Source organism: Dipodomys merriami, unplaced genomic scaffold (genome assembly GCF_024711535.1).
Source record: "Dipodomys merriami isolate MVZ:Mamm:240054 unplaced genomic scaffold, mDipMer1.0.p SCAF_3, whole genome shotgun sequence".
In the NCBI taxonomy this organism is placed as follows: Eukaryota; Metazoa; Chordata; class Mammalia; order Rodentia; family Heteromyidae; genus Dipodomys; species Dipodomys merriami.
Window position 1 is genome coordinate 74,071,586 of NW_027204492.1, and position 24,648 is coordinate 74,096,233.

Here is a 24,648-nt window from a genome sequence, read left to right on the forward strand (position 1 = left end):
AACAGCATTTCTTCCTTACAAATTAGGTGGAAAGAGGCACTCAAGAAAACCTTTGAGTGAATGACTTGTCATCCTGTTATTCAACACCTGTCCCCTAACATGTTGTTCTACACTTTGAAGTTACAGCAGTGAACAAAACATGAATCCTTGCCATCATGGAAATACAGTTGGCAAGTTGGAGTTGGGATTTTTGTTGTTGTTGTTAGTCATGGGGCTTGAACTCTGGGACTGGGCGCTATCCCTCAGCTCTTCAGCTCAAGGTGAGCACTCTACATCTTGAGCCACAGTACCACTTCCAGTTTTCTGGTGGTTAACTGATGAGTCTCGTGGACTTTCCTGCCTGGGCTGGCTTTGAACCTCAATCTTCAGATCTCAGACTCCTGAGTAGCTAGGATTAAAGGTGTGAGCTACTGGTGCCCAGAACAAGTTGGAGTTTTTAGGGGCATAGAGTTGGAAGTTTTATACAGGGTGGGGAGGGGTGTTAAAAAAATTGTCTTTGTCCTTGGTTCCTGGCACATAGCTGTGTGTGTGTGTGTGTGTGTGTACATGCACCTGTACTAGAGCTTAAACTTGGCCATTCTCACTCAGCTTTCTTGGCTCAAGGCAAGGCTGGCACACAACCACTTGAACCACATCCCACTTCTGGCTTTTCTTTTCTTGGGTAGGTAATTGGAGATGAGTCAGATGGACTTTCCTGCCCAGGCTGGTTTTGTATATCAATCCTCAAATCTGAGTCTCCAGAGTAGCAAGGGTGATAGGCATGGGATAATGGTGATGACTAATAGCTCTTTTCAGTATGCTGCAGAGATAGCTAATGGCTAGAGGCCTGGGAAGAGCTTGAGGACCCAGGCTGGTAGCAAAAAGACCAAGGTTCAACTAGAGAGGTGGCGTTACCGAACCTCAGGGCTGATGACTAAATTAGTCATCAAGAGCCAATTACTTTGAATTATGTCTAGACCAATGAAACTATCCTAGAGTCCCTAAATTGTTCATTCTCTGGTCTGCAAAAAAAAAAAAAACACTCAAATAATTTGAGTTTGGAGAGGGTCAGCTTATGAGAATGATGTACCTGGGCACACAACTGTTGTCAGTACTGAAAGAAATCATGGTTCTGTGTATTATAGTGAGTTTTCATTAGGTAATACAAGATAAAAGCTTAAAAAACTTTCATACTTTATCACTGGGCAGGTGACAGAGTAGACCTCATAGGAGTTTGCTCAGAGAGCCTTAGGAGTTTGCTCAACTGAAAAACTAGAAATGTCATCCTCCTTCTACTTCAAAGGATTATGGTAAGTAGCCAGGCACCAGTGACTCATGCCTTTTATCCTACTTACTCAAGAGACTAAGCTCTGAAGATCATGGTTTGAAGACAGACCAAACAGGAAAGTCCATGAGATCCTTAGGCCAATTAACCACTACAAAGCCAGAAATGGAGCTGTGGCTCAAGTGGTAGAGTGCCAGCCTTGTGCAAAAAAGCTCAGGGACAACACCCAGTCTCCTGAGTTCAGGCCCCAGGACTGGTAGACACCTATTATTTTTTTTTTAAAGTATTACAGTAAGAATTAAATGAGAGGCAAGTATAGAGTACTCAATATACCATAGGTAGCTGAGAAGAAACAGTTTGTTTCCTTTCTGTGGTGGCAGAGTGCAGAGTGCTATGCTCCCCTTGATGTTTCTGAGAGGGAATCAAAATCCTTTCTGGTTTACAATCAGCGAGACTGTGATAATGTGTTGTCCAAACACAAGCAGAGCTATACTGAAGAAAAGGTGATGTGAGTGGAAAATAGCTAACTGGTCAGTCAAGTGACTCTAGGGAAGGCTGCCAGCAGCAGAGAATGAGAGCACCAGTACCTTCTGTGCTGTTAATGCTGAAAGCATTAAAAAAAAAAACATGTTAACATGGATGCCTTAGATCTGGAATGCTAATGACAAGCTCCTACTTGAATTTCACTATAGCTTCTAGATGCACCTGCAAAACCATCTCAGTGAAAGGAAGGGAATGAAAAGATAAAAAAAAAAAAACCGAGAAAACTCATTTTTTTCTGAATGGATAACCAAGTGATGATCCCTTTCAGAGTAAAATTAGTTGCCAGAATAATTTTACAAAAACCTTAAGTATCCATTAAAAATAAAATTTGAGGGCTGGGAAGGTGGCTCAGTGGTAGAGCGCTTGCTTTGCATGCCTGAGGCCCTGGGTTCGATTCCTCAGCACCACATAAGCAAAAAAGAAAAAAGCCAGAAGTGGCGCTGTGGCTCAAGTGGTAGGGCGCTAGCCTTGAGCTGAAGAGCTGAGGGACAGTGCCCAGGCCCAGAGTTCAGGCCCCATGACTGGACCCAAAAAAAAAATAAAAAAATAAAAAATAAAATTTGAATAAGACGCCTTGGTTCTGATATGTTTATGGAGTATACCCATAAGAAAAATAGAATACTGAAGGGGGCTGGGAAGGTGGGTCAGTGGTAGAGCGCTTGCCTTGCATGCCTGAAGCCCTGGGTTCAATTCCTCAGCACCACATAAGCAAAAAGAAAAAAGCCAGAAGTGGCGCTGTGGCTCAAGTGGTAGAGTGCTAGCCTTGAGCTGAAGAACTGAGGGACAGCGCCCAGGCCCAGAGTTCAGGCCCCACGACTGGACCCAAAAAAAAAAAAAAAAAGAATACTGAAGTGAAGAAATATTTAATCTACAGCATAGAAACCAGAATGTGGGCTGGGAAGGTGGCTCAGTGGTAGAGCGCTTGCCTTGCATGCCTGAGGCCCTGGGTTCGATTCCTCAGCACCACATAAGAAAAAAGCTGGAAGTGGCGCTGTGGCTCAAGTGGTTAGAGTGCTAGCCTTGAGCTGAAGAGCTGAGGGACAGTGCTCAGGCCCAGAGTTCAGGCCCCACGACCGGACCAAAAAAAAAAAAAAGAAACCAGAATATAACTGGGGGAGAGGAACCACAGGATAGAAGTGAAGTTGCTTTTTGAACTTTCTTGCTTTAAGCATGAATGCTTCAAGCACTCAATGAATTTAATTGTGGAAAGAAAAGAAAACAAAACACTTTATATTCAGTTTCATCTTAAAATGAAGTGAACAAGTTATAAATTTCTCAAGTGTTGCTAAGTTGCTTATACAAACTTAAAGTCATAAGCATGACTTCAGGATCTGCACTTTTTATGTCAAGCGCCTTAACAAAGCAGTTTAGAGCCTCCTGTATTTTTCCGCATTCTTTCAGTTCTTTTCCACGAGCCACAAGAGTCTCATAGTCATCAGTAGCCTCCACTGACTTCTCCTGGGGTGAAGCAACTAAAGGTTCACCAGACAGAGGCTCAGGAGTAGCACCAGAAGAGGTCTGCAGAACAGGAGAACTAGGCTCAGACATCTTTAGCTCGCTGGACTTGTCTTTGGAAGGCAGTGTTTCACTAGGAAGGTCCTCTTCTGTGCACTCATCACTGCTAGTTTCTCCTTGGGGATCATCAGCAGCATCCTCTGCTTCATGGTGGTTGCCAAGTTCCTCTTCCATATCCTCTACATGGTCTAAAACCACATTAATCAGAGACCTCCTAGAAGCCAAAGATCTTCTAGAGGTTGTGGATTTATTTCCACTGTCAGGCATTTTAGGTGAAAAGAGCCTTCCAGGTTGACTGGTATCATGTTTGGGAGTTGAAGCATCAAATTGTTTCACAGATGTAAATTCAAAGGGAGATGTGCTGAATGGACTTGTGCTTGAAGTACTTTTAAAGGGATCATCATCATCTTCATCTTCATCATCTGAAATGATCCTTCTAGCTTTGCTTCTGGTTTTAACATTAATAACTACTTCTTCTGCTTCATCTTTCCCAGAACTTAAACTGGAATGATGCACTGACTCTGCTCTGGAATTAACTGCAGAACCACATGGGCCCTCTTCTTTCCCAACATGCTCCAAAGACTGACTGGAGAGATTTTGTCTATTGTCTGCAGAGTCTTCCAGGAAGAGATTGAAATCACATGCATATTGTGGTGAAGATGATAAAGATTTTTCTTTTGTGTTGGCCCCATTTACTTGAGCAACCTGCAGTGTGCTATGAGATGCTGACAAGCTGTCATCAGATATTTTAATAACGGATGTATTTGATTCTTGACTTTTATTTTCCTTTGTCATGGGATTAATGGGCCACGAACTGCAGCTATGTAAAACCTCACTATCCTGTAGATCTAGAATTGGCCCAGGCTCGGCTTCTGCTCTGACTGATTGACTAAGTAAACTTCCCAGGGGGCTCTCTTGCAGTGCTGCTTGCCTGGGCCTCTCTTGTAAAGCCTCCTTCTGCACAGCCTCATCTTCAATGGCACAGACTTCTGCTGTTCCAAGTGAAGATTCAGTCCACTTTCTTTCTGCACTTCCAACCCCCGTGGGTAAAGTAGATGCAGAGTCAGCATCAAATTTATTTTCATATGGGTGACTGCCATCTTGCATCATGGTAACGTTCACTGCAACATTGGAAAGATCTTGTGGCTCACTCTCTTGGGACTGATCATCAAGGCTTATGTTTGCCATCTGAGAACTAATGTCATCTTCCTGAGTATAATGAGTAGTTCTAAAAGGTGAAGGCTGATGCTGTGGTTTGTTCAATCCAGGGCCTCTCTTCTTTGTTTGAGAAGCTAATATAGATGCTCTCTGCCAGGCTTCCTCATTTTCAGTTCTTTGTTTTCCCATGGTATTTTGAGACTCAAATTCAACAAGGAATTGAGCTTTCTGAACTCTCTGTTGAATATACTGAGATTCTTCTATCACATCAAGCTCTTCTTTAACAGATAGATCACGTGTGTACATCAAGTCATGGTCTGAGATTCCAGCAATGCCCAGAGAGTGCAGGTAGGCAATGTGTTCGTCTAGTTTCTCATCAGATCTCCTCTGAGCAGCATGCAAAGACTGAAGCTGCAGCTGGGTTGCAGAGTTTTGAAGATCCTCAATTGTAAAGAGCTCTCTTAATTCTTGTTTGGTAAAATAGCGGAATGGATTCTTCTTATCACCAGTTGTCTGCCTGATTAATGAGTCCTTGAAAACCTGTCGTCTATATATTTTTTCTTCTACAGTCCCACAAGTGATTAGCCTATAAATCACTACGTTTTCTTTCTGTCCAATTCGGTATACTCTATCTACAGCTTGAGCATCAGTTGCAGGGTTCCAGCTAGGGTCAAAAATGACCACTCTAGTGGCTGCGGTTAATGTCAGGCCAACACCACCTACGAGAGTGGTAAGCAGGAAAACAGAGTACTCTTTATTTTGCTGGAATAACTGAATTCGTTTTTCTCGTTCCCAGAGATGAGTAACTGTGCCATCAATTCGTAACACCTTAAAGTACTTACTCTTTAAAAGGCGTTCAATGATGTTTAGAATTTGTCTCGATTGGGAAAACACCAGAGTCTGATGCCCCTCATCTCGAAGTCTGTTTAGCAGGTCCATCAAGAATATCATTTTTCCAGATTCATTCATCAGTGTTTCATCAGTTATGTGATCAATGTTGTGCACTTCTGAGGGATCTTCTTCATTTACATCTTGAGCAGAGAGTCTGATATTCCCCAGATTCAGCAAACCACAAACCCGTGCAGACAGCAGCCGAGGATGATCACACAACTTCTTTAAGACACCTAGTTCAGCCAAAGGTGAGCGAGTCTCCATTAATAACTCCTTGATATGATCTAGAGATGTGAATTTCCTATAAATTTCTTCTTGTAGAGGTACCAGACGTATCCAAATGATTAAATCATTTTTCCTGGAAAGGGAAGGCATTTCACAAATGGGATCGACAACTGGAGTGTTTTCATTGGGTCTCACCTCTGGGCCACTTGGCTTTTTCTTCTGTACTTCTTCTTTAGTTCTCCTGAGAAAATAGGGTTTTATGATTGCCATTAAGTTTTCAGAGATCTTAAATCCCAAGGCTTTTTCCCCTGGGGTAGCATCCTTCTCTCTTGCACGCACAATAGGATTTTCATACTCTATTTTAAAAGTTTTTAATGTTCCTAACAAGGACCCTTGGCAAGCAAAGTCAAACAGAGACCATAGTTCTTGCAAATTATTCTGGATTGGAGTTCCTGTAAGGAGAAGGCGATTCCTTGCAGGGACAATACGAGCACAGATTGCTGTCTTGGTAGATGAGCTTTTTATTTTATGAGCTTCATCAAGGATCACATAGTCCCACACAAACTCTCCACCATTAAAGCTTGCAAGGTGCTGCCAGTTATTGATTAACATTTGGTATGTCGTGATAACGATGCCATTCCTTTGTTGAATCCGCCTGAGGTTTCTGGTACGTTCATCCTTGCTAGGGCCGTGAAAAGTCTTCACTCTCATTCCTGGAGTCCACCTGGCAAACTCTTTGATCCATGTGTTGATGAGACTGGTTGGCATGATCAACAGCACATGCTTCACAAAAGAAGCATCAAACATACCAGAAAGGAAAGCAATGATTTGAACAGTTTTCCCTAATCCCATATCATCTGCCAAAATGCCCCCTTTTTTCCCATCCCTATAGAGGCTGTAGAGGAAAGCAACGCCTTCCTTCTGATACTCAAAGAGCTGGTTGTATAGTTCTCGGTAAAGCAGCAGGCCAGAGTTGCATACATCTGTAAATTCATCATTTTCTTCTTCTGCCAACTCCTCCAAGGCCTCCTGTAGTTTTTGGATTCTACTCATCACTTTTTCATTGGGAAAAATGTCCTTTGCCAAATTGAAAAGTTTAAGCGCTTCTTCCAAATCTCCATTCTTAGCTGCTTCTTTGGCCTCTTTCACATATCTACAAAAAAATTTAAAAAAGAATTATATGAAGCCAAGTGTAGAGCACTTGCCTACCATGCATAATCCTCAGCATTGTTAAAAAAAGAAAGAAAACATCATACACTTTTTCAAAAAGATCACACACACAATATTAGAGAATTAGAAAGAAGGGTAACAGGTCAACATTCAATTTAGTAAAGCTTTAGGGCATTTTTGAATCCAAACTATAATTGGGCTTTTTCTTTTTGGTCGGTCGTGGGGCTTGAACTCTGGGCCTGGGCGCTGTCCCTCAGCTCTTCAGCTCAAGGCGAGCGCTCTACCACTTGAGCTACAGCGCCACTTCCGGTTTTCTGGTGGTTTATTGGAGATAGGAGTCTCACGGTCTCTCCTGCCCGGGCTGGCTTTGAACCACGATCCTCAGATCTCAGCCTCCTGAGTAGCTAGGATTACAGGCGTGAGCCACCAGCGCCCGGCTCTATAATTGGGCTTTTAACATCCTCAATTCAGGATGAGAAAGGTTAGCACAGAAGATGGTCCACATCTGTAATCCTAACACTTGGGAAAATAATAAGGCTTCCAGGCCAGCCTGGGTAAGCATAGCAAGACCTGGTCTCCAAAAAAAAGAAAAACAACATCAAAAATAAAACTATACAAATGGCCAACAAACATATGAAAATATGTTCAATATCATTAGTCACTAGGGAAATGCAAATAAAAACTACAATGAGATTGCATCTCACTCCAGGTATAATCATCCAAAAAAAATGAAAAGTAACAAATACTTGTGAGAATGTGAAGAAAAAGGAACCTTTAAAATGCAGTATAGAGGGGCTGGGAAGGTAGCTCAGTGGTAGAGTGCTTGCCTTTCCATGCATGAAGCCCTGGGTTCAATTCCTCAGCACCACATAAGCAGAAAAAGTCGGAAACGGTGTTGTGGCTCAAGTGGTAGAGCGCTAGCCTTGAGCTGAAGAGCTGAGAGATAGCGCCCAGGCCCAGAGTTCAGGCCCCACCACCGACAAAAAAAAAAAATGCAGTACAGAGGGGCTGGGAAGGTGGCTCAGTGGTAGAGCTCTTGCCTTGCATGCCTGAGGCCCTGGGTTCCATTCCTCAGCACCACATAAGCAAAAAGAAAAAAGCCGGAAGTGGCGCTGTGGCTTAAGTGGTAGAGCGCTAGCCTTGAGCTGAAGAGCAGAGGAACAGCGCTCAGACCCAGAGTTCAAGCCCCACAACCAACACACACACACACACACACACACACACACACACACACACACACACACACACACACACACACGACTGAAGATATGGCTGGAGAGAAGAATCCAGAGATCAAACCTCAGTTACACACACACCACACACACACACACACACACACACACACACACAAAAGGACTGAAGATATGGCTGGAGAGAAGAATCCAGAGATCAAACCTCAGTTACACACACACACACACACACACACACACATACACACACACACACACACACACACACACACACACACACACACACACACACACACACACACACACACACACACACACACACACACACACACACGGACTGAAGATATGGCTGGAGAGAAGAATTCTTGCCTGGCAAGTGCAAAATCCAGAGATCAAACCTCAGTTATGGCAAAAAAAAATTAAAAAATAGGAACATCCTATGATCTAGCAGTATCATTTCTGGGTATGTACAAAGTCAGTTTACCATAGGCACACCCCTGATTACCAAGGCACTACTTGTAATAGCTAAGTTAATCAGCCTAGTGCCCATCCACAGATGAATGCATTAAGATATAATGCTGGGTGTTACTGGCTCATGGCTGTAATTTTGGAGGCGGATTGCAATTTGAGGATCACAGTTCGAAGTTAACCCAGGCAGGAAAGAAAGTCTGTGAGACTCGTCTCCAAATAACCATCAAAAAGCCCAACGTCGAGCTGTGAGTCAAGTGGTAGAGCTCTACTCTTGAGGGAAAAAAAAGCTCAAGAACAGCACCTAGGCTCTGAGTTCAAACCTCAGGGCTGGCACACACACAAGCACACATGCACACATGCACACACCAATAATGGAGCATGAAATCCTCTAACATTCAACAAAGTCAGAAACAGAAAGATAAGTAGTGCATGTTTCTCTCATACGTAGAAACCAATCAAGAAGAAAAATGATATGAACAAAAGGCTAGTAGGGACTGACTGGGAAGGGGCTAGAGGGACAATGTGGGGGACAGGGTAGAAGAATCAGGAGTGAACATGACCCTTACATGATATATACATTATCAAAATATTGGTGAATCCCAATGATCATTACAATATATATTAACTACAATTTCTTGTGCCAGTGCCAGGGCTTGAAATCATGCCTTTTTGCTCTCATTTGGCTTTTTCTACTTGCAACTGACACTCTACTACTTGTGCTACACCTCCAATCCAGTTCTATTTTTTTGCTAGTTATTTGGATAAAAGATTCTCTTGGACTTTTCTACCTGGGATGACTTTGAACCTGATCCTTAGATCTCAGCCTCCCGAGATTACAGGTGTGAGCCACTGGTGCCTGGCAATAATTACCACATTTAAAAAGGCTAATATAAGAACATGAAAAGAGGTGGCTCAGTGGTAGAGCGCGTGCCTTGCATGCCTGAGGCCCTGGGTTCGATTCCTCAGCACCACATAAGCAAAAAGAAAAAAGCCAGAAGTGGCACTGTGGCTCAAGTGGTAGAGTGCTAGCCTTGAGCTGAAGAGCTGAGGGACAGCGCCCAGGTCCAGAGTTCAGGCCCCACGACCGGACCCCCCCCCAAAAAAAGAATAAAGTTATTTAAAAAAAAGTTATTAAAAAAAAAAGAACATGAAAAGATATTCTATATCATAAGTCATCAGGGGAATGAATGCAAACCAAAACCACACGATATCTGCCTCTCATACCCACTAGGGTACCCACATACATAGACACAAACATGTACTGGGGATTGAATTCAGGGCCTCCTACCTGCTAGGCAGATACTCTACACCTGAGTTATTTGGGGGGTAGAATCTCAACATATATTTTTTTGCCAGTCCTGAGGCTTGAACTCTGGGCCTAGGCACTGTCCCTGAGCTTCTTTTGCTCAAGGCTAGCAGTCTACCATTTGAGCCACAGTGCTACTTCCAGCTTTTTCTGTTTATGTGGTACTGAGGAATATAACCCAGGGCTTCATGCATGCTACACAAACACTCTACCACAAAGCCACAGTCCCAGCCCTCAACGTATTTTTTGCTTGGGCTAGTCTGGACCACAATCCCACTTACACCTCCTGCATAGCTGATATCCAGTTTTGTTTTTTTGTGGGGTGGTCTGGTTGTGGGGCCTGAACTCTGGGCCTGGGTGCTGTCCCTCAGCTCTTCAGCTCAAGACTAGTGCTCTACCACTTGAGCCACAGTGCCACTTCCAGCTTTTTTCTTTTTGCTTATGTGGTGCTGAGGAATGGAACCCAGGGCCTCATGCATGCAAGGCAAGTGCTCTACCACTGAGCCACTTTCCCAGCCCCATGTCCAGTTTTTGTTGAGATGAAGTATTGCTAACTTTTTCCCCAGGCTGGCCTCCAACCAAAATCCTAACTTGATTCTCAAATAGCTTGTGCCACCATGGCCAACCCAGGAAGACTATATCAAAAAGTGAAAAAAAATGGGGTTAGGAATGTACCTCAGTGGTAGAGTGCTTGCCCAGCATGTCATCAATTCCTAGTACCACCAAAAAGGTGAGAAAATTATTGTTGGTAAGGGCATAGAAAAATTTTCAATAATTGGTTGGAATGTAAAACAGTACAGCTTCTTTGGTAAAGTCTGGCAGTTCTTCCCAAAATTATACACAGATAAATAAAAGAATTTGTGCACAGTAACTCTGGTACAGAAATATTCATAGCAGTACTTGGGAAACAATGCAAATGTCTTTCAGCTGATGAGGTAATAAGAAACGTGCTATGTCTATATAATGGAATATCATGAAACCCTAATTCCCATTACAACTGGATGAACCTTTAAAACATTACGCCACCAGAGTTCAAGCCCCATAACCAACAAAAAATTAAATAAAATACAAAACATTATGCCAAAAGAAACAAGCCAGTCATAAAAGACCATATATTTTATGTATGAGTCTATCTAAATGAAATTTCTAAAACAAGCAAATTCATGGAGACAGAAGATAAACTGGTAGTCACCAAGGGCTGGAGGGGTTATGTACATGGCAAGGAATTCCTTTTCAGGTAATGTAAAATTAACTGTGGTGAAATATGCACAATTTGGAATATACCACAAATCACTGAATTTGTACTTGTACACTATAAATGGGCAAAATATATAGTATGTAGATTCAATAAAGCTGCTAACCAAAACCAAGTCTGCTGGTAAATACAGTCCTCCATGTGGTGGGGAAAGGACTGGGAAAGAGAGCTGGGAGAGCTGGGAAAGAGAGAGAAAAGAGCTGGAAAAGAGCTAGAAAAGACAGCCTCTGGGAAAGGTGGGAAAGAGAGAGCTGGGAAAGAGAAGAGAAGGAAAGAGCTGAGAAAGAGCTAGAGAGGGCGTCTGGGCCTGGGCTAGGCCTTATCTAGGGTATGGGTGGAGAAAGGTGTGGATACATCAAATTCAGATGTGACCTCTTCCAGGTGTCCCAGTTGCCTAGGTAACGCAGGTACTGGGTGGAGACTTTGCTGCGAGGAGGGTGGAGACTGCTAGCCATCCAGGAGCTACCTTACATTCCAGCCTTTTAATAATCATGAAATAGGGCGCGGATTCTCTCTGGCTACTTCCTGCTGACAAGGGGCATCGACAATAGGGGTAAAAGGCTGGAATTTGGTCCCCTCCCACAGAAGTCAGTGAGCAGCAGCTGTCTCTTGGTGGCGTGAGTCCTTAAATGAAGTCTGAAGAAGTCTCATGAGCATTGAGGGGCTAGAAAAAAAAATACTAGAGAGCAAATAAATGGCAAGAGGAAGGACTTGGGGCTGAAAATGTTGGTAGAAATGTCCCTAGCTACTTCTGACATCTTTTGCCCCAAATTCTTATTGCTGCCTGCCTCCTGTTAAGTTTCTATAGTTTCAAGTTTCTCAGTGTCCTTTAAGCCTAGGCTCACACTATCACTGTCTTCCTGGAATGTGCTCCTCTCCCTCCACCAAGCTAACCTCATTCTTTAACAGTGATTCTCAGGCTGGTGATGTAGCTCTGTAAAGTGCTTGTGCAGCATGCATGAGGTCCTCTGTCCCATCTTCAACATGGGAAGGGCAAAGGTTGGAAAAAAGTGATTCCCAATTTTTTTTATTTTTAAATTGTGAAAATATCATACAGAGGGGTTACAATTACATGAGCAAGGTCATGAGTACATTACTTATCAAGCATTGTTGCCTCCTCCTTTGTTTCCCCTTATCATCCCTTCCTATCCCCCTCTCCCGGCCCCCCCCCCTCCTCCCCCCCCCCTGCACCAAAGTTGTAAAGCTCGTTTTTCAACATAACGACTTGTACATCTCATTGTTGCAATGGGTCCACCTGTATCCCTATTTAAACAATTTGTTTTTTCCCTTCCCCTCCACAAATTATACCAACATCAAATACAGTGAAAGCAGAGGTTATACCGTGGAGGAGGGACATAAAAAGCAACAAAGAAATCATCTTATAAATGTTAGAAACAATAACAAGAAAACACATTTGAGTCCTTATCTTGGAGTTCATTTCGCCTAATATCCACTTATCTGACTGTTTCTGCTTGTCTCAGACATATACTAGTTATTGCAAATAAGGGAAACCATTGGGGACCTATGTTTCTTTGGGCCTGGCTTACTTCACTTAATATAATTTTTTCCAAGTCTTTCCATTTCCTAACAAAGAACTCTAATAACAGATGCTGGAGGGGATGTGGACAGAAGGGAACCCTACTGCATTATTGGTGGGAGTATAAACTTGTTCAACCACTTTGGAAAGCAGTATGGAGGTTCCTCAAAAGACTCCACATAGAGCTCCCCTATGACCCAGCAATCCCACTTTTGGGCATTTACCCAAATGATCACAAACAAGACCATACTAAAGCTAACAACACAACTATGTTTATTGCAGCATTATTTACCATAGCTAAGATATGGAACCAACCCAGATGCCCTTCAGTAGATGAATGGATCAAGAAAATGTGGTATATATACACAATGGAATTCTATGCCTCCATCAGAAAGAATGGCATTGCCCCATTTGTTAGGAAATGGAAAGACTTGGAAAAAATTATATTAAGTGAAGTAAGCCAGGCCCAAAGAAACATAGGTCCCATAGTTTCCCTTATTTGCAATATCTAGTATATGCCTGAGTCAAGCAGAAAACCCTAAGATATGTATTCAAATGTTTTTTTTTCTTTCATGCAATTGTTTCTAACACATTTATAAGATTATTTCTTTGTTGCTTTGTACGTCCCTCCCCCACAGTATAACCCAGCTTTCACTGTATTTGATGTCCGTATAATTTGTGGAGGGGAAGGGGGAAAACAAGTCGTTTAAATAGGGATACAGGTGGACCCATTGCAACAATGAGATGTACAAGTCGTTATGTCGAAAACGAACTTTACAACTTTGGGGGGGGGAGCGGGGAAGATTGGGTGGGGGGCCAGGGGCAGGATGGGAAGGGATGGGAAGGGGAAACAAAGGAGGAGGCTACAATGCTTGATAAGAAATGTACTCATTATCTTGCCCATGTAATTGTAACCCCTCTGTACAGTATTTTCACAATAAAAAAAAAAGAAAATAACTAAAAGTGGCCGAGCACCAGTGGCTCACCCTGTAATCCTAGCTACTTAGGAGGCTGAGATCTGAGGATCGCAGTTCAAAGCCAGCCCGGCAGGAACGTCCATGAGACTCTTATCTCCAAATAACCATCTGAAAAGTGGAAGTGGCACTGTGGCTCAAGTGGTAGAGCACTCGTCTTGAGTTTAAGAGCTCAGGGTCAGCGCCCAGGCCCAGAGTTCAAGACCTACGACCAACACAAAAAAATAACTAAAAGTAAAAAGGGTTGTGGGGCATGGCTGAAGTGGTAGAACACCTGCCTAGCTACTTTTCTTTGCTAGCATTGTTGCTGAGAAACAAGTTAATGAAAGAATTCTTTTGATCCATCATGGCCAAGAGGGCCTAAATCTTTCAAGGGGACAATTCCTATTTGAACCATAACAGTACCCTACTCTTGTTATCATGTGATGTGTTTTTCCCCAAAACTCAAATCTCCAGTATAATCCTGAGAAGAACACCTGGAAAATTCCAATTGAGGGATATCCTTGAAAATACCTGACTAACTCTTCATAACAATCAAGGTCATCAAAATACAATGGAAGTCTAAGAAACTGTCATAAGCAAGGATAGCCAAGAGATAATGATGAAATACAATGCAGTGTCCTAGATAGGATGGTGGAAAAGAAGAGACATTAGATTAAAAACTAAGAAGAAGCCAGGCATTGGTTGCTCATGCCTGTAATCCTAGCTACTAGGAGGCTGAGATCCGGTTCAAAGCCAACCCGAGCAGGAAAGTCCGTGAAACTCTTATCTTCAATAAACCACCAGAAAACTGCAAGTGGCACTGTAGCTCAAGTGGTATAGTGCTAGCCTTGAGCTGAAGAGCTGAGGGACAGAGCTCAGGCCCAGAGTTCAAGCCCCACAACCAACAACAACAACAAAAAAGAGCTCAGAGACAGCACCCAGGCCCTGAGGTCAAGCCCCACACTGATTTTTAAAAAAACTAAGAAGATTCAGCTGGGGACTGGGGGCTCATTCCTGTAATCCTAGCTACACAGGGAGGCTGAGATCTGAGAAATGCAGTTCAAAGCCAGCACAGGCAGGAAAGTCCATGAGACTCTTATTTCCAATAAACTTCCAAAAAACTAGAAATGGTGTTGTGGCTCAACTAGTAGAACACTAGCTCTGAGCAAAAAAAGCTCAGGGACAGCACCTAGGCCCTGAATTCAAACTCCAGGACCAGCACAAAAAAATTAAGAAAATCAAATAAAGTAGCTTAATTTTTAAAACCATCTGTTGAGCCAGGCTCCAGTGGCTCATGCCTATAATCCTAGCTACTCAGGAGGCTGAGATCTGAGGATCATTGTTCAAAGCCAGCCCAGGTAGGAACAGACTTGTATCTCCAATTAACTACCAAAAAGCCAAAGTGGAGTTGTTGCTCAAGTGTTAGAGTGCCAGCTTTGAGCCAAAAAACAAAACAAAACAAAACAAACAAAACACCATAACCATATGCAGGGATAGTGTGTAGGCCCTTAGTTCAAGTCCCAGTACCAGAAAAAATATATTATGGTATACTGAGGGTTTGTCTATATAGATGTAAACCTTCAAAATGGCTCTAAGGATCAGGTATTCTAACAGATACTTGGTAGAAGTAAACTGAATGAACAGATAAAGGAAACAAAGAATGAGTTGGGATATAATTTGGAGCTATAGCACTTGCTAAGCATGGGTATAAGGCTCTGGGTTCCATCCTAGCACAAGGAGACAGAAAGAAAAGCCCGCTAGCTCTAAATGTGTTATTCCATGCCGAGGACTGTAGAATTATGTTACATTCTCTGTTACGTGACCACTGGAGTCCTGTAAGTGCCAGGCTCTGAACCCCATTCTCCACCTTTTAAAAATTGTTTTAATGACTGAACCTGAAATTGGATCCCTAGGGTATGGTTCTTTTTAAGGATAGTTTTTGCCACATATCAGTGACTCAGGCTTGTAATCCTAGCTATTTGGGAGACTGAGATCTGAAGATCCGGGTTTGAAACTACCCCAGGTAGAATAATCTGTGAGACTACTTTCTCCCAATTAATCAGCAAAAAGCTGGAAGTAGAGCTGTAGCTCAAATAGTGGGAGAACACCATCCTTGAGTGAAAAAGCTAAGGGACAGTACTCAGGCCCTGAGTTTAAGTCCCATTATTGGCACACAAAGGATAGTGTTAAAGGACATAGAAAAAGATCATATACAGGCTGGGTATCAGTGACTTATACATGTAATACTACCTATTCCGTAGGCTGAGATATGAAGAATTGTGGTTTAAACCCAGTCAGGGAAGAAAAGTCTCTGAGATGCTAGTTCCATAATAACCACCCAAAAGCAAGCAGGGAAGTGTGGCTGAAGTGGTAGAGTGCCAACATAGCAAGCAAATCAGGAGACCTTGAGGTCTTCAGTTAAAACCACAGTACTGGTACAACCACACAAAAAGATATACAACTCCTGAAAGGGACACAATTATTAACAAGTGTATAGTTACCAACTCTCTAGGTATTAACCCTACCTAAAGTAAATTAAAAATCATCTCTGACCAGGTGCTGGTGGTTCACACCTGAAATCCTAGCTACTCAGGAGGCTGAGGTCTGAGGATCAAGGTTCGAAGCTAGCCCGGGCAGGAAAGTCTATGAGACTCTTATCTCCAATTAACCACCTAAGAACCAGAAGTGGAGATGTGGCTCAAGTGTTAGGGCATTGGCGGTTAGTAGGAAAAAGCTAAGCAAGTGCATGAAGTCACGAGTTCAAACCTCAGTACCAATGTACCTACGTACATACACACACAATCTCCCTCCTGTGACTGGTTATGTGCCTCACTTGCAGAGCACTTATCTAGCTAGCATGTATTAGGAGCCCCAGACTTCCCCTCAAAACAAATCATCACTGCCCCAAAGCTTTATTTCCCCAATATTAACATTTTAGAGCTGGGAGTGAGACACACACCTGTAATCCCAACATTTAGAAGGCAGAAGAAGGGTTGGAAGTTCCAAGCCAGCCTAGGTTATGTAGCAAAACCCCCATCAACAAAACAAAAATCTTCCTCAATCACAGCCTATTAACCTCTCAATAATCCCATCTCACCTACCACCCTTTGTAGCTGGCAGACACTTGGAGAAACCTTTTTCCTCCAGAGGAACTGCCAAGTTAAATGATAAGATTTTCTATATGAGAAAGCATTCAATAAGTATTCCCATACCTAAGCCTCAAACAGCTAAGCCTCACTAAACACAGTGCTTGCAATTTCACGCCAGCTTAAACTGCAGACTAGTGCTAGATTTTCCTTGATGCTTGATGGAGGATCCTTTGGAACATTTCCCACAATGTTCTTCTCAAATGTAATTGGATAGAGAACTAGATGCCAGGACTTTGACCCAATAAAATTTTATTTGTCATATGCAAAGCAGTCAGCTGCTCTTTACTGTCCAATCTGGTCACCAGGCACTGGGCCTATACAGTGCTAGAAAGACCTGACCATGCTCATCTCAGTGAACATGAGTGGGGATAGTCAGTTCCCATACCCTGACCTAGTTCCTAGATAAATCTTTGTCAAGTTCCCTTGTGAACGCACCTGTAAATAAAATTGACATAACTAATAAGTTATGTGATTCTCAATTAAAATTAAAATCAATCATAAGATCAACATAAAACCTACAGTTGGACTAAAGGACATGATTGGGAATAGATCCATTCATAGCCCCAATCAGGGCTAGGAGGATTTTTAGGGGGCCTCATTTCCAGGAATAGAAAATATTTTATCAGGAGCTGGGAAGGTAGATCAGTGGTAGAGTGCTTGCCTTGCATGCAGAAAAAGTCAGAAGTGGCGCTGTGGCTCAAGTGGTAGAGTGCTAGCCTTGAGCTGAAGAGCTCAGGGACAGTGCCCAGGCCCAGAGTTCAAGCTCCACAACTGACAAAAAAAGAGAAAATATTTTATCATCAGGTGTGGATGGCTCATGCCTGTAATCCTAGCTACTCAGGAAATTGAAATCTGAGGATTGAGGCTTAAAGCCAGCCCAGGCAGAAAAGTCCATGAGACTCTTCTCCAATTAACCACAAAAAGCTAGAAATGAAGGTGTGGCTCAAGTGGTAGAGTGCTAGCCTTGAGCACAAAAGCTCAGGGAAAGTGCCTAGGCCTAGAGTTCAAGCTCCAGGACTAGTTAAAAAAAATACACATATTTCATCATAATCATTTATAATTACAAATTTATTATTAAATAATAGTGATTTCTGGAATAAGTTAAACATGATTTACATTTCAATCAGCAGATATTATTATTTAATAATTACCATTTCCGGGCTGCGAAGTTGGCTCAGTGGTAGAGCGTTTGCCTTGCATGCCTGAGGCCCTGAGTTCGATTCCTCAGCACCACATAAGCAAAAAGAAAAAAGCCGGAAGTGGCGCTGTGGCTCAAGGGGTAGAGCACTAGTCTTGAGCTAAAGAGCTGAGGGACAGCACCCAGACCCAGAGTTCAGGCTCCATGACCGGACCAAAAAAAAAAATAATAATAATTACCATTTCCCCTCTTGGCCCATTTGGTGTTTTCTTTAGTATTTTGTTTTGGTGCCAGTCCTGGGGCTTGAATTCAGTGCCTGGGTGCTATCTCTGAGCTTTTGTGCTCAAGACTAGTGCTCTGTCACTTGAGCCACAGCAACACTTCCAGCTTTTAAGGTTGTTAATTGGAGATAAAAGACTCACATACTTTCTAGCCTAGGTTGGCTTTGAACAGTGATCCTCAGATCTCAGCCTCCTGAGGAACTAGGATTATAGGTTGAGCCACTGATGTTCAACTGGCCATTTTGTTCAAAACATACTTTATTTCTAACAGCTTAAAAGTGAAAATAAATCAAGAGCCCAGCCTGGGTTAATTGTTTCTGGTGTATTCATACAATAGACTACTATTATACAAAAATTACTATATGTATGAATACATACAAGAATATATACTTGTATGAATCTCAAAAAACATGCTGAGCAAAAAGAAGGTAGGCGTGAAAGAGTAGAGGCAGCCAGGTACAGTGGCTCTCTCCTGTCATCCCAGATAGAGGGGAATTACAAACAGGACAATTGGAGTAGTCTAGTCATAAACATGAGACATTGTTCAAAAAATAACACAAGCAAAAAGAGCTGATGGCAAGGATCAAGTGGTAGAACACCTGATTGGGAAGTATAAGGCCCCGAGTTTAAACCCAATACAGCAAAAAAAATAAGCAAACAAAAGAACCCCACCTGCTTTGCCCATAGATATCTGCCTCTCAGTTTAAGTCACACAAAACTGGCATTCATTCTGGAATCTGGCTTCTTAGCTAGCACTCTTAAGCAACTGTTCTCACCAGGGGCACCAACAGTCACCATATTGCCAAACTCAATGACTATTTCTTGGGCTTTTTCATTCCTTGGCCTTTCTGCATCGTTCATTCATTCATTCATTCATGGTATTGTTATATAATCCCTGCTGGCTTCAAACTTGCCATCTTCCTACTTTAGCCTCCTGAGTCCTATGATTCCAAGCATGCACTATCCTACGTGGTTTCTGCCCTATTTAAAACTACTTACCACCCCCTTGTCCCTGGGCTTAGTGAGTGGCACACACCATTCTCTCCTGGATTTTTCCTACCTCTCCAATCATTCCTTCTCAATCTGCATCTTGAATTCATCTCCTTCCACCTGTCCCCATATAAAATGTTGGTGTTTCCAATATTGTTGTGTTGTCAGTGCCCTTCCAACCTGATGTGTTTACTCCAGCAGCTTTTAGGTTGAATCATGTTCCCTAGAATTGCATTTGGACTAGAATCTATGGATGTGCCCTTATTTGGAAAATCTCATTTGCAGTTGTAATCAAATTAAGATGAGGTCATACTAAATGGGAGGAGGTAATCCAACATAAATTGTGTACTTAAAAGAGGCAGACTAGGACACAGAAACAAAGAGAATGCCATAAGAAAATGGGAGCAGGCAGAAGTATATATAAGCCCAAAAATGCTCCAAGGATTGTGGGTGTTCCAGAAGCTAGAAAGATGTATAGAACAGACTATCTCTTATAGCCTCCAAAAAGAAGCTATTCCCTGCTGATGCTTTGATTTAAAACATCTAGATTCTAATGAACCCCAAGATATGTATTCAAATGCTTTTTTCTTTCATGCGATTGTTTCTAACGCATTTATAAGATTATTTCTTTGTTGCTTTGTATGTCCCTCCCCCAGAGTATAACCCCTACTTTCACTGTATTTGATGTCCGTATAATTTGTGGAGGGGAAGGGGGAAAACAAGTCGTTTAAATAAGGATACAGGTAGACCCGTTGCAACAATGAGAAGTACAAGTTGTTAAGTCAAAAACGAACTTTACAACTTTGGGGGGGGGCGGGGAGGATTGGGTGGGGGGACAGGGGGAGGATGGGAAGGGATGGGAAGGGGAAACAAAGGAGGAGGCTCCAATGCTTGATAAGAAATGTACTCATTATCTTGCCCATGTAATTGTAACCCCAATGTACAGTATTTTCACAATAAAAAATAAAAATTAAAAAAAATCTAGATTCTATAACAATGACAGAATAAATTTGGGGGATTTAAAAATTATGATAGCTGGGCACCCACTGGCTCACGCCTGTAATTCTAGCTACTCAGGAGGCTGAGATCTGAGGATTGTGGTTGAAAGCCAGCCCAGGCAGGAAAGTCCGTGAGATTCTTTTTTTTGGGGTCCGGTCGTGGGGCCTGAACTCTGGGCCTGGACGCTGTCCCTCAGCTCTTCAGCTCAAGGCTAGAGCTCTACCACTTGAGCCACAGCACCACTTCCGGCTTTTTTCCTTTTGCTTATGTGGTGCTGAGGAATCGAACCCAGGGCCTCAGGCATGCAAGGCAAGCGCTTCTACCACTGTGCCAACTTCCCAGCCCCGTCCGTGAGATTCTTATCTCTAATTATCCACCAGAAAACCTGAAGTGGTGCTGTAGAATGCTCACCTTGAGCTGAAGAGCTTGCTCAGAGGCAGTGCCCGAGTTCAAGCCCCATGACCAAAAAAAAATTTTTATTATAATGCGTGCCAATATTGGGACTTGATCTCAGGGCCTTAATTTGTTCCTTAGCTTTTGTGTGTGTTCAAGGCTGGCACTCTACCACTTGAGCCATAGCTCTGCTTCTGGCTTTTTGCAGGTTAATTGGAGATAAAGAGTCTCATGGGCTTTCCTGCTTGAGCTGGCTTCCTCAGATCTCAGTTACCTGAGTAGCTAGCAGGCATGAGCCATCAGCTCCCGGCTATTTCTGGCTTTTTGGTGTTTTATTGGAGATAAGAGTTTCACAGATTTTCCTACCCTATTTGGTGTTGAACTTTGATCCTAAGATCTCAACCTCCTCAGTAGCTATTACAGGCCACTAGTGCTCAGTACTTAACTATTTTGTTGTTGTTGTTGGTCGTGGGGCCGGAACTCTAGGCCTGGAGGCTGTCCCTCAGCTCTTCAGCTCAAGGCTAGTGCTCTACCACTTGAGCCACAGCGCCACTTCTGGCTTTTTCTGCTTATGTAGTGCTGAGAAATCAAACCCAGGGCCTCATGCACCCATGGCAAGCACTCTACCACTGAGGCACATTCCTAGCCCAGTACTTAGCTATATTTTTTTGTCAGTCATGGGGCGTGAACTCTGGGCTTGGGCACTGTTCTTGAGCTCTTCAGCTTAAGGCGAGTGCTCTACCACTTGAGCCACAGTGCCACTTCCAGTTTTTTCGTGGTTTATTGGAGATAGAGTCTCACAGACTTTTTCTGCCCGGGCTGGCTTTGAACCGCGATTCTCAGATCTCAGCCTTCTGAGTAGCTAGGATTACAGGCGTGAGCCACCGGCGCCTGGCTTAGCTATTTTTAAGTGTACAACAGCATAGTGTAACCATCTCCACTAATGCCCCAATAGAAATAACTCCCCATTTCTATTCAGTCTCTGGTGATTGATCTTTCATTGACTTCTTCCCTCTATATATTTGCTTATTCTAGATCTTTCTTTTTTTGTTGGTTCTGGGGCTGAACTTAGGATGTGGGTATTGTCTCTAGCCTCAGTGCTCAAGGCTAGTGCTTTACCACTTGAGCCACAGTGCCACTTCCAGCCTTTTCTGCTTATGTGGTGGTGAGGAATCGAACCCAGGGCCTCATGCATGCAAGGAAAGCACTCTACCACTGAGCTTCTCAGCCCTTCTCAGCCCCTAATATTTGCCTTTTAGGCTAGGCAATGTTTAATAAGATAACCTTGGGATGGAAGGTTAACAGGTTGTAGGTACTAAAGGCCTATATCTCATGTAAAAACTTAAAGTTTATGCATTTCTTAATGATTTTTTTACCTTATTTATACTTTATCCCAAAAGAGCCAACCAGGATACTAGCCATCAAATGCCCCATTAATAAAGGCATTTTTCGGGCTGGGAAGGTGGCTCAGTGGTAGAGCGCTTGCCTTGCATGCCTGAGGCCCTGGATTCAATTCCTCAGCACCACATAAGCAAAAAGAAAAAAGCCGGAAGTGGCGCTGTGGCTCAAGTGGTAGATCGCTAGCCTTGAGCTGAAGAGCTGAGGGACAGTGCCCAAGCCCAGAGTTCAGGCCCCATGACCGGACCCCCCCTCAAAAAAAGGCATTTTTCCTGCGGGGAAGCATTGCCTAGTATGATCCAAATGGATGCTATAACACATCTGTTTGGCCAGGGGAAAAAATTGTACTGGTATAATTACCCACTAGCTGTTTTTTTTTTTCCCCAGAGTAATTAGCTAGCAGATTCAGCTGCTTTATGAGGGCATGTTGTTAGCATATAGGAAGATGACATCTTCCAGTTTACTCTGTTACAAGTATATTCTACCCAGTTCAACCAAAAGCAGCACTAAAATTTTCAGGTCTAAATTTACAGAGGGGTTCTAGAATCCTGTATGCTTTTACTCACTCTGAAATGGGCCTTAGTCCTCCTGTCTGTATATAACAGACCAAAAGGGGGAGTAAAATCCTCAGGTTTCTTTTATGCCATATAGGTGGTCCATATAGTTACTGGCTGTGGAATATAAATCCAATTACACAGATATTAAACACTACTGAAAACCTCACTTCCAACTGCTTTGGATGGTAGCTCTTCTTAAGTTACACAGGGGATGGGGACCATGTAAACCCCATACCACACTTTATGAAGGATCCTTATCCTAAGAGCCCCAGGCCTACCATTAAATGGTAGGTTTTATACATTTTTCTCTACATGTCTTACACATCACAATTAATTAAAGTGTTAAAGAAAGGTACTTTGAATACCCTAGTGGCTACAGAGTAAGATCCATGGCAAAAGAAAATGGATGTGAAAGCTTGCTGAACAGACAAAAACTCAAAACCATGAAAGCCACAAAACATAATAGTATCCATAATCTCCTACACCTAGCAGATTCCTGAAGTAAGGGAGCTTTATCTTGTCAATACAAGAATATAGATTCTCAGTTTGTTTGTTTTTTTGATGTGTCAGTCATGGGGCTTGAACACTCTCTCTCTCTATCTCTTCCCCCTCACTGCCCCCCACACACATACACACACAAAATGAAGATGTTCTGAACAAAAAATAATACCCAATGCTGGGAGCTCATACCTGTAATCCTGGCTACTCGAGCATCATAGTTCAAAGCCAGCCCAGTCAGGAAAATCAGTGAAACATATCTCCAATTACCTACCAGCTCTAGTAGTAAAATGCTAGTCGAGCAAAACAAAAAAAAAGCTTAAGCACAGTGACTAGGACCTGAGTACAAGCCCCAGGACTAGCATCAAAGAGAGGTGGGGGGGAGGGAAAAAGGGAGAGAGGAAGAGAGTGTGTGTGCTTGTGTTTTGGGGAACTACTGAATACAATGATGTCTAAAGTTCATAATGTACATGCATTTCAAGACAGACAAAAGAATGGACCATAATTGTTTTGGCCACAAAGTAATGATTAGTACTTGGAGTGATAGATGTGTTAAGGAAGTTGATTTGATCATTCCAGACAGGACTGCTACTTTGGAGTAGTTCTTCCCAAAGGAGCTCCCTTTGCTATTCTACCTATCCCTAATACTACTCCAAGACTTACATACCCCTGCTTTTATCTAGTATTTTAAATACTAAAGAGAAGCCCTACCTAAATGGTTAAGATGTTAACAGTTAGCCTGGCACCGGTTGCTCATGCCTGGAATCCTAGCTACTCAGGAAGATGAGATCTGAGGACTGCAGTTCAAAGCTAGCCTACACAGGCAAAGTCTGTGACACTCTTATCTCCAATTAACCAACAAAAAGCCAGAAATGGAACTGTGGCTCAAGTGGTAGAGTGCTAGCTAGCCTTGAGAAAAAAATAAACAACCAAAAAGCAACTTAGTTCTGGCCCTTTGTGCCAGTCCCAGGACTGGTACAAAAAAAAAGATATTGCCGGGCGCTGGTGGCTCACGCCTGTAATCCTAGCTATTCAAGAGGCTGAGATCTGAGGATCACAGTTCAAAGCCAGCCCAGACAGGAAACTCTATGTGACTCTTATCACCAATAAACCTCTAGAAAACCAGAAGTGGTGCTGTGGCCCAAGTGATAGAGTGCTCGCCTTGAGCTGAAAAGCGCAGAGAAAGTGCCCAGGCCCAGAGTTCAAGCTCCAAGACCGAAAAAAAAAAAAAAAGATGTTAACTGCTAAGTATTTTAGATTTGCAAAACCAAATATTAGATAACCATGGTAGTACCTCCTTAGCCTTACTTATACTGTGATGTTCCAGGGAAAAAAAATAGAACAGAGACAAATATCCAGGAAAGATTTTAAAATGCTGCCCTAAGCCAGGCATGTTGGCTCAGCTAGCTGCTTGGAAGCTGAGATAAAGATGATGATGTTTTGAGGCAAGCCCAAGCAAAATGTTCACAAGACCCCCAACTCAACTATAACCTGGAAGCTGGTGTACAAACCTATCATCCCAGCTTCATGCTGAGACAATTGGCTAAGTTTAGCTCTGATCCAGCTTGGGCAAAAAAGTTAATGGCTGGACGTATGGCTCTTTAGTAGAGTGCCTGATTAACAAACATGAGGCCCCAATTTCACCTCAGTGACAGGTGAATGGCAGCTCATACCTGTAATCCTAGCTACTCAGGAGGCTGAGATCTGAGGATCTCAATTCCAAGCCTGTCCAGAAAAGTTTGCTATCCTCCATCTCCAAAATAA

At 42.8% G+C, this 24,648-nt stretch overlaps 1 protein-coding gene across 2 annotated transcripts in view; it reads right to left on the reverse strand.

Moving 5' to 3' along the window:
* Positions 1 to 3,023: 3,023 nt before the first annotated feature.
* The window catches only part of Ercc6l (ERCC excision repair 6 like, spindle assembly checkpoint helicase), a 72,452-nt gene continuing 50,827 nt past the window's right edge, over positions 3,024 to 24,648 (reverse strand). For both annotated transcript variants that reach the window (XM_070040333.1, XM_070040332.1), the window contains exon 2: positions 3,024 to 6,749. In XM_070040333.1, coding sequence (XP_069896434.1) covers positions 3,083 to 6,649 — 3,567 coding nt within the window. In that variant the 5' untranslated portion in view covers positions 6,650 to 6,749 and the 3' untranslated portion in view covers positions 3,024 to 3,082. The remainder of the gene's footprint in view (positions 6,750 to 24,648) is intronic.